Source organism: Aedes albopictus, chromosome 1, assembly GCF_035046485.1.
Source record: "Aedes albopictus strain Foshan chromosome 1, AalbF5, whole genome shotgun sequence".
Taxonomy (NCBI): Eukaryota; Metazoa; Arthropoda; class Insecta; order Diptera; family Culicidae; genus Aedes; species Aedes albopictus.
The window spans coordinates 23062920-23076440 of record NC_085136.1 but is presented as its reverse complement, the minus strand read 5'-3'; the positions used below and the strand labels follow the sequence as shown (position 1 = coordinate 23076440).

Here is a 13521-nt window from a genome sequence, read left to right as displayed (position 1 = left end):
TCCGTTTCTGGTTCTAGCGATTGCTACGAACATACGAATATACATGAGATGTATATATGTAGGAGAGAGAGAGTGAGAGAGAAAGTAGATAGAAAGATACAAAGTAGGAGGAAAGGGACGAGCCAGGGATTGAACCCAGGACCTTCTGCATGTGAATCAGAAGCGGTAGCCACTAGACCACCAAGCTCGTCGCAGTTCTGAAAGAATTCCAGAAGAAGAAGAATCCGGAAGAGTCCCGGAAGGATCCCTGAAGCAATCCCGGAAAGACTTCTGGAGAAATGTTGGAAAAAATTCTTGGTGAGAAAGAATCACTGTACAGTGGTTCCGCCATAGGTCATTATTCGAAAGATTTGACCTCAATGAAACTGTGATATCATTGCGGAAACATCAAGTTTAATGCTTTAATAACTAGAGACAATCACTACTTTTATCAAATGTATGCCGAAACTTTTCCGCAGAACTCATGAAAGTAGATGTTCTTTAGTAGATATTTCATTTGAATTTTTCTAATTTCAGTCCTATGCATTTATCACTCTATTAAAAAGTCTCATCCATTCGACATGTATTTGGTTGATTGTGTTCGATTCTTATATAGTTGACATCGATGTTTATCACAAATTAAGATGCCATTCTTTATCATTTTATTTGAATAAGTGAGGCTGAATTAAATGCTTTTTCAACAAAGTATGAAAAACTGAAAATTTTCAACAAGCCGAAAAAAATGTTTCCCCTTCCGACCCCTTCGGACGTTCTTCTATAAAACTTCCCTATAATCTTAAACAATGATTTACTGGCGAATTCAGCTGCGACCGTTTGCGACCAGATTGGTGGTAGTCACTTAAGTGTCGTACTTTCAATTTACTCAAAAACTAAAAAATACCTCCCGCATTGCATTGCACGGAACACTTTTTCCAACTTTCATCCTTTTTATTCATTACATTATGTGTGTTTCACTATTCATGAGCAGTTTTGACTACCGTGGACTGCCTAAACTAATGTTAGTATATCCAAACCAGTTACCAAAACCACAAAATAATGAATTTCGGCTCCGTAAGGCCAAAAACTCGTTTTTAATAAACAAGACAAAAACGCATATGGAATGCAAATATGCATCAAATAGAGCGGTTTCATCATAAAATTCGATAAAATCATATTTATTGCCGCCCTCATATGGGGCTGGAACCACTGTGACTGAAGAAGTTGCCAGAGCAAGAAATCTGGAAAGAGTCTCTGAAAGAATAAATGGAATACTTCCTGGAGAGATCCTGACAAGAGCTCCTTGAAGAATCCCAGATTGACTAGGGATCTTAGAAGAAATTCCTAGAAAAATCCCTGAGGGAACTTCTGAAATACCCGGAAGAATCTCATAAAGAACTACTTGAAAGAGGAGATAAGTACCCAGGTAACCAATAAGCATTTGAATAAGCAGTACATTAGTCTTAGATTTGCATGTAATCTGCTTGCTGCCCTAGCATAGCAAAAACCTTTTGCTGTTATGTAGCATTTCAAATGCACATTTTATTTTGGGTTTTAAGCATTCCAAATGCCATTTTAAAGCCATAAAACTGCTTAAAAATAATGTGTTGCTGCTTTTTTTATTTTTGTGTCGCTTCGTCGAGTCTATGCAAACTATTATCGACGTCTGTAGAAGCTTCTATATGTGGTGAAAGGATCACTCATTTCAATCAAAACATGGCGTATTGAATAAGATGATTTTACATTTCTGATTCTGTATCCATTCCAATCTTTCCCGCTCAACTTCGAACAAACACTCCAAGCGAAAGAATGCCACTTGATCAGGAACGAAACCCAATCACTACAAAGTTAACCCTCTAATACCCAATCCCGCCTTTAGACGGGGTATAGTTTGAGCATTTTTGTAATTTTTGTTTCGTAGAAAATCAAAATTTTTATATTTTTGGCTGATATTTAGGAATTTTCTGTATATCTCAAAATGGTTTTTGGTGTATTTTAAAGCGTATTTCCTTTTTTTAAAAATCATTGAAAAATTGATGTTTTAGTCACCTTTTAGAAGTCATTGTTTATTTTGTATTGAATCGCTACAATTAACATATTTTAAATTTTTCCCAAATCATTCTATCCTTGTTTAATAGTTTAAGGGAATCGAATACACTCTAAAATTATTTTCCTTGAAATTACACGGAAAATAAAATTTTCTGTGAAAAAAAATTAAAATAATAATATTTCAACAATTATCATAAAATCTCAAAATGTTTTCATCTCAAAAAATCCGTTCCCCGAATTGGCTTCCAGGAAAAATATAAAAGTGTGGGGATGTTCAAAAATAAAAATTAGAAAAATCAAAAACTGAAATTCACGAAATCGAGATTTAAAAAGAATCATCTTCCAAAACATGTTTAAATCGATTTTATATGACGAAAAATGATATTTACATCAAAATCAAAAATTTGGGTATTAGAGGGTTAAAATAGAACAAAAAATCAGCGCTCTTCACAGCTTCATTTTCAGCCTATCCTGTAGCGCACAGGAGCTCCTTCCAACACGTTCTATCGCAGGGTCTTGAGATCGAGTCGCAGTCAGAGAAGTAATCAGCAAAAAAACACCTACAAGAAAATATGCCGTACTGAATGATAGTGTAAAATGACAGAGCAAGTGGAAGAGCCGAGTGGAAGGGGCGATTTTTTCTATTTTGGTTTGTCTCATATGTATTAGGCGTTACAGTCAAGGCGTTACTATCTTGACAGTTGTTTAAGAAGTTCCTGAAGGTATAGCATTTAAGCAGCCGTATGTTGGGCCAAAACCTGCATTTAAGTAGCATTTAAGGCGCATATACGGCTGAGTGGCATTAATTGACCAGCTGTAAAGGCGCATATAATGCTGAAATAATGCCAAATATAGTGCTTATTGGTTACCTGGGGAGCGTAAGTCGACTATCGCCTGCAAGTGTCACAGAGTCAAAGGATAAGCAATAGAGAGTGGAATTAAAAGGTACAAAACTGATTACACTCAAAGAGGCTATTCTGCTTAGAGCAGTGTTTCTCAAACTATAGGTCTCGACCCACCGGTGGTTCGCGGGCTGATTTTTGGTGGGTCGCGAAGACTTGGGCGATATTGTAATAAATATCTTAATTAATTAATTTTTCATCAGAATGTTTAAGAAGTGATCTGGTAATTTTTACCGAATTTCGGGTAAAGCTTAATTTCGATAAAATTCTGCTGAATTTTGATAATCCCCACTCGCCGTAAATGTAAAATAGCATTTTTTTCCGGATTTGTTTGATGGATTTACACATTTTTGCACGAGATGTTGTGTATGTACTTTAATTTTAAAGGAAATTTGTTCAAAGATATCTCAAATTCCTCTTAAGACAATGAGTTTATTAAAAGTGATCACTTGGGCACCTTAACCTAATTTTGACTTTTCCAAAATAAACGAGATATTGAATAAAAATAAAATTTAGTATTACGCAATGTAACTTTAAAAAAATCAGTATTACGTAATGTATTCAAAAGGTCAGTTCTAATTTTCTGAAATGGCGTATGTTATTTCAATTCAATTCAATATTTATTTCTAACTTAACAAACACAATTAGTTTTTAAGAGTTGAACATTGAGATTTGGGATACCTTACAACAATAACATAGACCAAGCACTTCTTTGACGAAAACTAACAAACAACTAGCAACAATTTTGCCAAAAAAGGAAAAATTCTAGAAAAAAAAACCTTTGAAGTAGCGTAGGAAATATTATAGAAGAGAAAAGCTTAATACTAATATCACATGACTATGCGGCGCAGCTCTGTTGGAATTTGGGAATGAGTCTCCGGAACCAGTCGTCGATTGGCTCCACTCCCGCAAGACGGTGTACCTCTGTAGTTCGATGGAAGGCGCTCAGATCCAAAATCATCTTGAGCAAGCGATTCTGCTTGACTTGGACTTTCTTCCGATGAACGAGGGCGCAGTCGTACCAAGCAGGAAACCCATACGTAACCGTAGGCCGGAAAACGGTTTTGTGTAGCAGGATTTTGATATTGGAGTCCAAGCGAGATCCTCTTCTGACAAGCGGATACAGCATGCTAATGAGTTTGCCGACTTTTTGAAGGCAGTTGGTCACATGGCAGTTGAATTTCAGCTTTTGGTCCAGCGTTACACCCAGATAGTCGACATTTGGAGACCACGGAATGTCTACACCATTGCAAGAGACAAGGCGCTGCGGTAAAAATCTAGGGCTTCTACGGCGGGTGAAGAAAATAGCTTGGGATTTCGCAGGATTAACCTTAACTTTCCATTTTCTTTGATACTCTTGGATAGAGTTCTGCGCTTCTTCTGCGGAGGGAATTGATGACAACTTCTGCGTCGCGATGAGAAGCCAAAAAACCAGTGTCATCAGCGAAGAAGTAGTATTCTATTCCGTTGACTTTCACTATGTCGGCCGAGAAAATGTTGTACAGAGTTGGGCTCAACACAGAACCTTGGGGAACTCCAAACGGGACGGGCTTTCTATCTGAGAGACATGTTATGGAAATGTGGGTGGGTCGCAAAATTCTTCAACAATCAAAAGTGGGTCGCAAGCTGAACAAGTTTGAAAGCCCCTGGCTTAGAGGGTTCGAATTACCCTGGATAAGTCATTCATTCTCGGTGGAGCGGGTCTGGTTGGATGGTTAGAACACTTGACTATCACGCCGAGGACCTGGGATCGAATCCCACTCCCGACAAACTCACAAAATGTGAGTTCTTCCTTCGGAAGGGAAGTAAAGCGTGGGTCCCGAGATGAACTAGCCCAGGGCTAAAAATCTCGTTAATACAGATAAAAAAAAAGTCATTCATTCTCCTTTCGCATTCTTGTGTTAGGCCAAGAAATAAATCCTGAAGGAATACCAAAAAGAATTATTATTATTATCTTTATTTAAGAGATTTGCAGCCCTAGGCTGGCTCATCTCTGACCAAAAAGAACAGCTAGAGAAGCTCCGGAACGGTTTCCCAGAAGAACCCTGGAGGATTTCTAGAAAAAGCTCCAGGAGAGCTCTCAGAATGAACTTCTGGAGGATTTCCAAAAGAAATTCCTGGAGAAATTCCTAAAAAGATTCTGGAAGAAAGTCAGCAGGAGCCCATGGAGGAGTCAAAGAATGAAATTATGGGTGAGTTCCAGAGGAAACTTCTACAGGATTTCAAAAGAGAACTCCTGAAGAAACGACGAACCCTAAGAGACGCGCATGAACGAAGAATTGGCGAAGAAACTGAATCATTCTGGAGAACACCATGCACTTCGTATCACATGGAATTTAACCAGAGTTGCGCAACGTTGAAATTGAAATCTTGTTCAGACTAAAGGGAAAGCGCTTTCGTTTATAAGACGTTCGCACCGTTACAGAGCTGCAGCCACCCAGTCAAACGCTCGATATGCAACAGCTACAGTCTGAATACTACTACCGCAGTCAACGTAACGCTGGCGAGGAAGAATCGCGAGGAAAGGGCATGCCAACCGTTCGCTATTAAGGTTGAAGGGTTCGTCATTGATATAAACGTTATTATTGAAAATTCAAAAGCAGTTTTCTCGTTCAAAACTGAAAATTTCGCAGTAAAAATGTATACAATGTATTATGTGTGGATAAAGGAGTACAGTGAATACATTTTCAAAGCGAAATGTTCAGTTTTGAACGAGAAAACTGTTTCAATGATGACGATTATATCAATGACGAATCCTTCAACCTTAAAACAAATCTCGGCTAGACGATATGCGGCGGTGCTCCGGCTGAACAATCTGTGAACATGGTTTGATGCATTACATAAATCACGTCTCCTGATACGGTGAAGGAGTACCTTTCACTTGAAAGCCTCGGCGCGTTGTGAATCCATTGCGGAAGTTATTATAATAATCACGTACAACATCCCCATATCAACAAAATGGTGTTTTTTCAGTTTTGAACAACAAAGAAATCCACTGAATCATATCCGCATCTTCACACTCCCCCCCGGCAAGTGAGCATGAACGATCAACAGTCAGTTTGCTTCACAAGCCAACCGACCGATGAGGAATAGTAGTCGCAGTTGGTTCGGGTTTTCTTCGCTCCCTATACGTGTTCCTTCGTAGTGGTTGCTGGCGCTGATAACTGGTCGTATTTTTCATATTCACTCAGATTCAAGCACTGGCAAGCGGCCTTTGTTGGTGATAGGCTTGCGCATTCCTTTATCCAGAGATTGGATATCACAATCTCTAGATGTGTCTTCTGATCAGATTCCAGGAACGCTATGTCGCACCGTATATACTTGTAACTGCCCGGGGTTAGTGAGATCTTGGAACTAGCAAACATTGCTGACTAGAAATGGATCCCATCGAAGTGGAATATGGCTGATGTAAGTACAGGGGATAGGCAAAATGATCGGGACAGGCAAAATTTTCACTTTTCCAAAAATGTTCAACTAGCTGTAACTTTTCGAAAAGTGCATCAAAAATTCTCAAATATTCACTGTAAGTTCATCAACTAGTTGTGCATCAGTGGACAAAATTTGGAAAAGATCGGGCCATTCTACACGAAATTATAAAGATCCTAGAAATAGATATAATTTTCCGATAGCCAACTTTGAGCTGTTATATCTCCGGATTCAATGAACCGAATGCAATGAAATTTTGACCATTTAAGACTTATATAATGAGCTCTGAAAAACGTTTGACACAACTTTAAATTATTAACAAGAGAAAAAGTTATAACAATTTTATTTGTTTTATGATTTTTTAGTAAATTGGTCTATTTTTAATATTCATCCCAATACTTTTTCTATTAATTAAAGGCTATGTTGTTACTTTCCTTCAAAACATATTTATATTAAAGACAATTAGAGGGAAATTAAATAAACTATAATTAGCATCTTGAATTTTGAAACCATGTTGAAGTTTTGGAAAATTTGGTGTTTTATTAGGAATATAAACTAATCGTAATAATTTTCCTCCCTATAAAGAATTTTAAGTTGTGTCAAAAGTTTTTCCAAGTTCATTATATAAGTCTTAAAAAGTCAAAATTTCATTGCATTCGGTTCATTGAATCCGGAGATATAACAGCTCAAAGTTGGCTATCGGATAATTATACCTTTTTTTTAGAATCTTTATAACTTCGTGCAGAATAGCCCGATCTTTTCCAAATTTTGTCCACTGATACACAACTAGTTAATCAACTTACAGTGAAAATTTGAGAATATTTGATGCTCGTTTCGAAAAGTTACAGCTAGTTGAACATTTTTTGAAAAGAAAAAATTTTGCCTGTCCCGATCATTTTGTCTATCCCCTGTAGGTGGTACAAAGGGTCAGTGTTCTTATAAGGCAACAAAAGCAGAAGAAAATCAAAGAAGTTTTTGCCACTAAAACTGATAATTTCTGTGGGGAATTCTACAAGAATTCTTCTCAAAATTCTTCCCAATGTTACCCCACCATGTTTTTAATTCCCTCCGGGTTTCCATCCGGAATCTTAAAAAATCCTCAAGTAATATAAAGGGTTTCTCCACAAACCAATTCAGGTTTCGCTCCGCAATTTTTCTGGTATTTTGCTCTGACTTCCTTTCAGAATTAATTCACGGGGTAATTCACTGGATTACCCCGAATTTTCTTCCGAAATTTGTCCTGAAATGTCTCCCGGAGTACTACTGGAATAACTTCTGAGACTACTTCCAGAAATCTGTCCCTGATTTTCATAGGAATGTAATCGGAAGTTAGTTCCGGGATACTTTCCGTTTTTCTTCTCGGAGTTCGTCGACTCCTTCCGGAGATTTTCACATCTTTTACCAGAATTCTTGAGTTTCCCTCAGAGTTCCTGTCAGAATCTCGTCAGGAGTTACTCCTGGGATTTCTCCTGGAGTTTATTTCCGAGTTTTTTTTTTTTTCAGGACCATTCCTGGCATTCAGGCAGGAATTCACCTAGTTTCTTCCCAGGGAAGGGACTGTCGGTGATAATTTTAGAAGAAACCCATGTAAAACTCAGGAGAAAGTCCGAGTCTACTCTTGCCGAAAAATCCTGGGCACAAATCGAGAAGAAATTTCGGGAGATCCTCTGGAAATGATTCCGCAAAAGAAGTTCTTGGAGAAACTCCTGGAAGAACTTTGACAAATCTCTGGACGAATAGGATTTCCGGTTGGAATTCCGGAAAGAATGTTAGAAATCACAGGAAGAATTTTGAGAGGAATCCCAGAAGAAATTCGAGGGAAATCCTGGAAGGAATTCTGGGAAAAATCTCGAGAGCAATTCTGAAAAAAAAAATCGGGAGAAATCTTGTGAAAAGTCGAGGAACGAATTCTCGGGCAAACAATATCTGGAGGATTCCTTTGAGCTTCCGGAATTTTCCACTTCATAACTAATTCTCGAAGTTCTACTTGAATCCCCTAATATCAACCTACCGATCGCAGGATCTTTACGGAATACTCATTCTTCCTGGCATCCTTATCTTACCAGAAACATCTGTCAGAGTTCTTAGCATCTCTCACTCTTATTATACAGCTCCCATCTGTATTCAACTTGCTTCTCGTGTAATCATCTTAAGAATGTGAAAAGAGGTCCCTAGAATGCTACTGTTTGCGTCGAATCTGACTGTTTTCCCAATGAAATTCATATATAAATTGTTGAGACCATTCTTTGATGAGCTCCAAGAGTAGCTCTTTAAGAGCACCTTTAACGGAGCGCTTCTATACCCCGTTTGGCAACCCTCCATCATTACAGCAAACTTTACCGGTCGCTGCTGGATGCGCTCCCAAAATAGTAGCGCTATGGGTGGGTGACCAAATATAGTAGCGGGACAGTTGCGCTGCTAAAAATGCTATGGGAATATGGCAGCCCTCCCGATACGAATCAGGGTGGCTAATTTGATTGCTACCGGTGTGGAAAAGGGTAGTTAAGTCAAAATGGTAGCGCTGCGCGGGTTGCTCGAATAGTAGCCGCCGTTTAGGTTGCTCTAAACAAACCCTAGCCACATTTGTGGAGAATCATTCCAACGTCTCTGAAGAAATGCAAAGAGGAAGTTTCACAAATAACCTCAGTAGAAGCACTCTGAAGTACGCGAAGATACTTCTGAATCAATTCTAGGGAAAGTCTAAGAAGAAATCTTGAATCCATTTTGAGTGAAACATTTGCATGATACTTTAATAAGCTTTAGAAAGGATTCCGTTGATGGAACAAAGAAAACCTAGCTAGATTATTAGGGAATCATCTAGACCCGTGGTCACCAAAGTGCGGCCCGCGGGCCGCACGTGATGTCCAGTTCTCTATGTTGCCGTAGAATTCCTTGTAACGTTTCTTTTGGAAGTTGTTCTACTCCCGAATTAAGCAAGATTAACGTTGAACGATTCACAAATCAATTCAGGTGTTGCAATACGAGCAGTTGAAAAAATGGGCCTGAGGATCACTGATCTAGACAAACCACCAATAATATACTTCTACGCAAATTTAGACTAGTTGCTTAATGTAATAAATCCTTATAAAATCGAAGAACTATCAAAAGAAATTATATGTGAGGATGCTGAAATGATTTTTCAAGATAAAAGAGTCGACCCCCCTCATAAAACGAACAACACTTACCTCCTCATAGATGTAATCCTCGGACCGCTTCCTGCATCCAAAGTACAAAATCGTCTGTCCCACTTCCTTTCCATCCTTGCGATTGAAGTCCCGCTCCTGGATGAAACCGCGGAAGGGAGCCAACCCGGTACCAGGTCCCACCATAATAACGGGCGTTTCCGTTTTGGCCGGCAACCGGAACTGGCTCTTGCGGATAAAGATGGGCACCCGCGGAAGCGGCTGTCCGTCCAGTGGATGCTTCTGCGATAGGAATGTGGTGGCCACTCCGTGGTTGACCCGTCCGGTTGTGGTTTCGTACTTGACCAGCACGGCTGTGACGTGCACCGTGGTCGGGTAGAGTTTGGACGAGGAGGAAATCGAATAGTAACGTGGTTGGAGGCGTGGCAGCAGTTCACAGATGTGATCGAGAGGGGGTCGGCAGGATGGGAGGTCTTCCAGGACGTGGACGATGTTTCGGCAGCTGTCCTGGATCCATTGCTGGTACTTGGCCTTGCCTTCCGGATTCGTCGAGCACATGAAGCGCAGGAATTCCTTATCCTTCTCTTCGCTGCAGTATTCGGCGAGTTCCTTGAGGATGTGTGTCCTCGGGAGGGCAGTAATCTCCAGGTAGTGGGTCAGCGCGGTCCGGTAGGTGGTTGGGCAAGGGAATGGGTGCTTTTTGCTGCTGTCCGTATCGGTGTTGATCAGCGAGAAGATCGTGTCCAGGTCGGCATTGCACAGCTTGCCCAGTCTCAGCACCAGATCCTGATCGTTGACCGGATACATGGCCAAGTGGTCGCCGGCCTCGTAGCGCATCTTGGATCCCTCGATGTCGAACTCGATGTGCATGCAGGACCGACCGCCGGCTTTGTGCAGTTCCCTGTTGACCTTGATGGGGGCCAGGAAGGGATTCTTGGCGTCGAATGGCGGCCGCTGGGTTTGCAGCGAGTGTAGACGAGCCACTTCACCGGTGTACAGTCGCTCCGTTGGGGTCTCCGGTTGTTCCAGCAAACGGTACTGACGCATCAACACCTCCTCGCCGGAGCTCTCGATTCCGAAGTGGTCGCACACCGCTGGCCAGAATTTGTCCTTCCAGGTGATGAAATCGTCTTCAATGCTGGAAAGAAGATAGACCGATTAACACTTTTCTAATAACTAGTGAAATGATTTGACTTCTCAAAGACGTCACACTTACTTGGCATCATCATCACCGAGTCCCAGCTCGAACACCCGATTGGCACCCAGCTCCTCCAGTCGTTTGTCCACATAGATGCCGACCTTGTTGTAATGTTCGTAGGTCTTGTTGCCAAGTCCAAATACCTAAGAAAAGGAGGAAGCACAAACACAAAAGCGTTAGAAATATTAACTCACAATCATCCGCAGCATTACATAATCTAGCACTATCAAACCAGCCCTTCCCGCCGTCACACCTGTTTGATCAAACTTCTTTTCCGTCGGAACCGTCCGCTTGCCTTCGGATCCTGACCTATCCTTTGCAGCATCCACCGCAGCCAGTCCCACTTCAGAGGACCAGCAGCAGCCGGAGCCGACCAAATTTCGTGATGTGTTGTAGTGGCGGCGGAGATGGGCGCCGCTACAAAGGTGCTCCCGTCTCGCGTCCAAAGCCGTCTAGCTGCAGCCGCAGAATTCCACCAGCACATTGTCATCTTCGCAATGGATTGCGAATCGCCAGATGAATAAGCAATCGATCCGAAAATCACCTCATTTTCGCGAAAAATACATTTTCAAACTAGCAAGACGCAACAACACCGCACATGCTGAAATCCCGACGAAGACTGCTGCAGCCAGCGGAGGCAAGAAAAGTCACGATGACAGCGAAAAATGTCAGCACAAAAGGGAACATGCGATTAAGCGTGTGTTTACTCCAATGAGGTACAGATACAGGTGGCGCAGATAAACATTGCAAACCACTAGTTGTCTCTTTTGTTCTACCGCTGATCAAATGCAACTCAATTAGTGACGTCACTAATTGAGTTGCATTTGATCAGCGGTAGAACAAAAGAGACAACTAGTGGTTTGCAATGTTTATCTGCGCCACCTGTATCTGTACCTCATTGTGTTTACTCTGCTCTAGTAATCCTACATTATAGAGATCTGCGGAGGCGGCCATTGTGAGCCAATCGTGCAGAGAGAACTGTCAAAGTGTGAGCCAAATGAACATGCTTATCGTTCGTAGGAAGGCGTCGTTTGAATGGTATTGCAATCGGAACTAAATAAATAAAAATTATTTATTTTTAATATCGAGAAATTGGCGGCATATGTATGTTTAGTAAAAAGATAAAAATTTATTAATTCTGCTTTCAAAAGCTCATGCTTATGACGACACTTTTGTTGCTGAACTTGTCGAAAAAACTTCCATTGCTGCTTCTTGCTTCACTTCTGCCGATATGATTAGCGTAGCACTTTTGCAATGAATTTCAGATTTCTTCGATTGCTCCGCTATTTCAACAAAATTTTGGAAAAAAAATTCTACTATAGTTAGAAAATGTAAACAAAACAACTTGAACCACAACGAAGTCACGAACAAAGTTTGAACATCTAGCTTTGTAGCAAGTGTTGGCAGCTGTTGTAAACAAAACAAACAGCGTTGCCGAATCGACGTATGTAACTTCCGCTCATCTCTATGTAGAGGATTTCTACTCTGCTCGAGCACGTGGTTCAGCTCAGTGAACACTCTGCGCACAGTTGGAAAAAATGTGATTCAAATTGCGTCATAAAGAAGGCGGTTCATATCAGCCTCCTGTCACCGCAATACTGCCCCACAGGAAAATAACGAGCCAACATCTCTGGTTCCCACTTCCAGCCGCCTCGTTGAACACAATAGCGGCGGTTCGGCGGCTTGGTTCCCCATGACAGCGCAAAGTTTGTAAACAAACATAATTCCAGCACGATAACCCTCAGTTACCCAGATTGATGTCAAAGCGACCCAGACTGAGCAAAACTGCAGTTACTCTAATCTGAGTAAAGGCACCTTTACTCAAATCTGGGTTACCGATGTTGGTGACAAAATCTGGGTAACCGGTACCCAGCTCCTCCTGGACCTTGATTTAGTTAATTTATTTCCAAATTAGATTTTTTATAAAAAGCTCCCAACTCCCATGTGCTGTTCACTTACCTGATGCAGGAAAACAGTTCCCTGGAAGAATTTCTCTGTTTTCCCGTCATTTATCCTCATATTTTTCGTGGAAACATTCATAATTGCCAGCGTTTGCCTGACCGCTGCCATATTCTCAAGCCGAAAAGTGACAAAGTGCCGATTACCCAGATCTTTACCCAGATTAAACCAATCTGGGTTTTCGGGTTACCCGGATTTTGACAACTGCTAACAACATGAAAATCCGGGTAGAATCGACCCAGGCGATGGGTAGTTTCAGGTTAGCGTGAGGAGCAAAAATCAAAAGCGGCGAAACTTTTTTTCACAACCAATATTTTTATCACCTTTTAAAATCGTTAGTTTAAGCAAAACATGATTTTTTTTTGCAATTATTTATTTAAAAATGAAGTCGTAATAAAATCAGCGCGTCTTCGTCATGGCAAAAAAGGTTTCCATAAAATTTAGAATTGTTATTAAAATGATTCAGCCACAGTCAATAATCGTTCCTGGATTTTGATGCTGACCTCAAAAACATGGCCGCGTGACAGGAGGCTGGTTCATATGCAATGATTAAGGTGAAACGAGTCATAATAAATAAGGCAATCCATGACGACTTTTCGCGATGGGGGTGACAGCCAAAACTGTAAACACAGTGTGAGTACAACTTAACAAAGTTTCGTCAAGTATCGCCGGTGCTTAACAAATTCCTTTGTGTTCAACTGTCACCCCGATCATCGAATGTCAAAAATACATGGTAATGGCTAGTTTCCACTTGATAAGTACTCTGTAAAAGGATAGGATAAGTAATGCTCGCGTAAAACTTTTGCAATCAAAATTACTTAAGCGTTCGCAGTTGATAAGTAATTCGCAGCCAGAAAGCTATTTGCCA

At 40.7% G+C, this 13521-nt stretch overlaps 2 protein-coding genes across 6 annotated transcripts in view; both read right to left on the bottom strand.

Moving 5' to 3' along the window:
• LOC109424773 (NADPH--cytochrome P450 reductase) overlaps positions 1 to 13521 on the bottom strand; it is a 109617-nt gene that overhangs the window by 10180 nt on the left and 85916 nt on the right. For 4 of the 5 annotated variants that reach the window (XM_029855332.2, XM_062844221.1, XM_029855334.2 and 1 more), the window contains 2 exons: positions 10713 to 10837; positions 9539 to 10634 (listed from right to left, as the gene is read on the bottom strand). In XM_029855332.2, the coding sequence (XP_029711192.1) occupies positions 9539 to 10634; positions 10713 to 10837 (1221 nt within the window). Of the gene's footprint in view, positions 1 to 9538; positions 10635 to 10712; positions 10838 to 10947; positions 11275 to 13521 lie in introns of those variants that run through there. The other variant, XM_019699958.3, reaches the window with a different exon arrangement.
• Positions 1 to 13521, bottom strand: part of LOC109417220 (NADPH--cytochrome P450 reductase) — a 350731-nt gene that overhangs the window by 322232 nt on the left and 14978 nt on the right. The window lies entirely within an intron of this gene.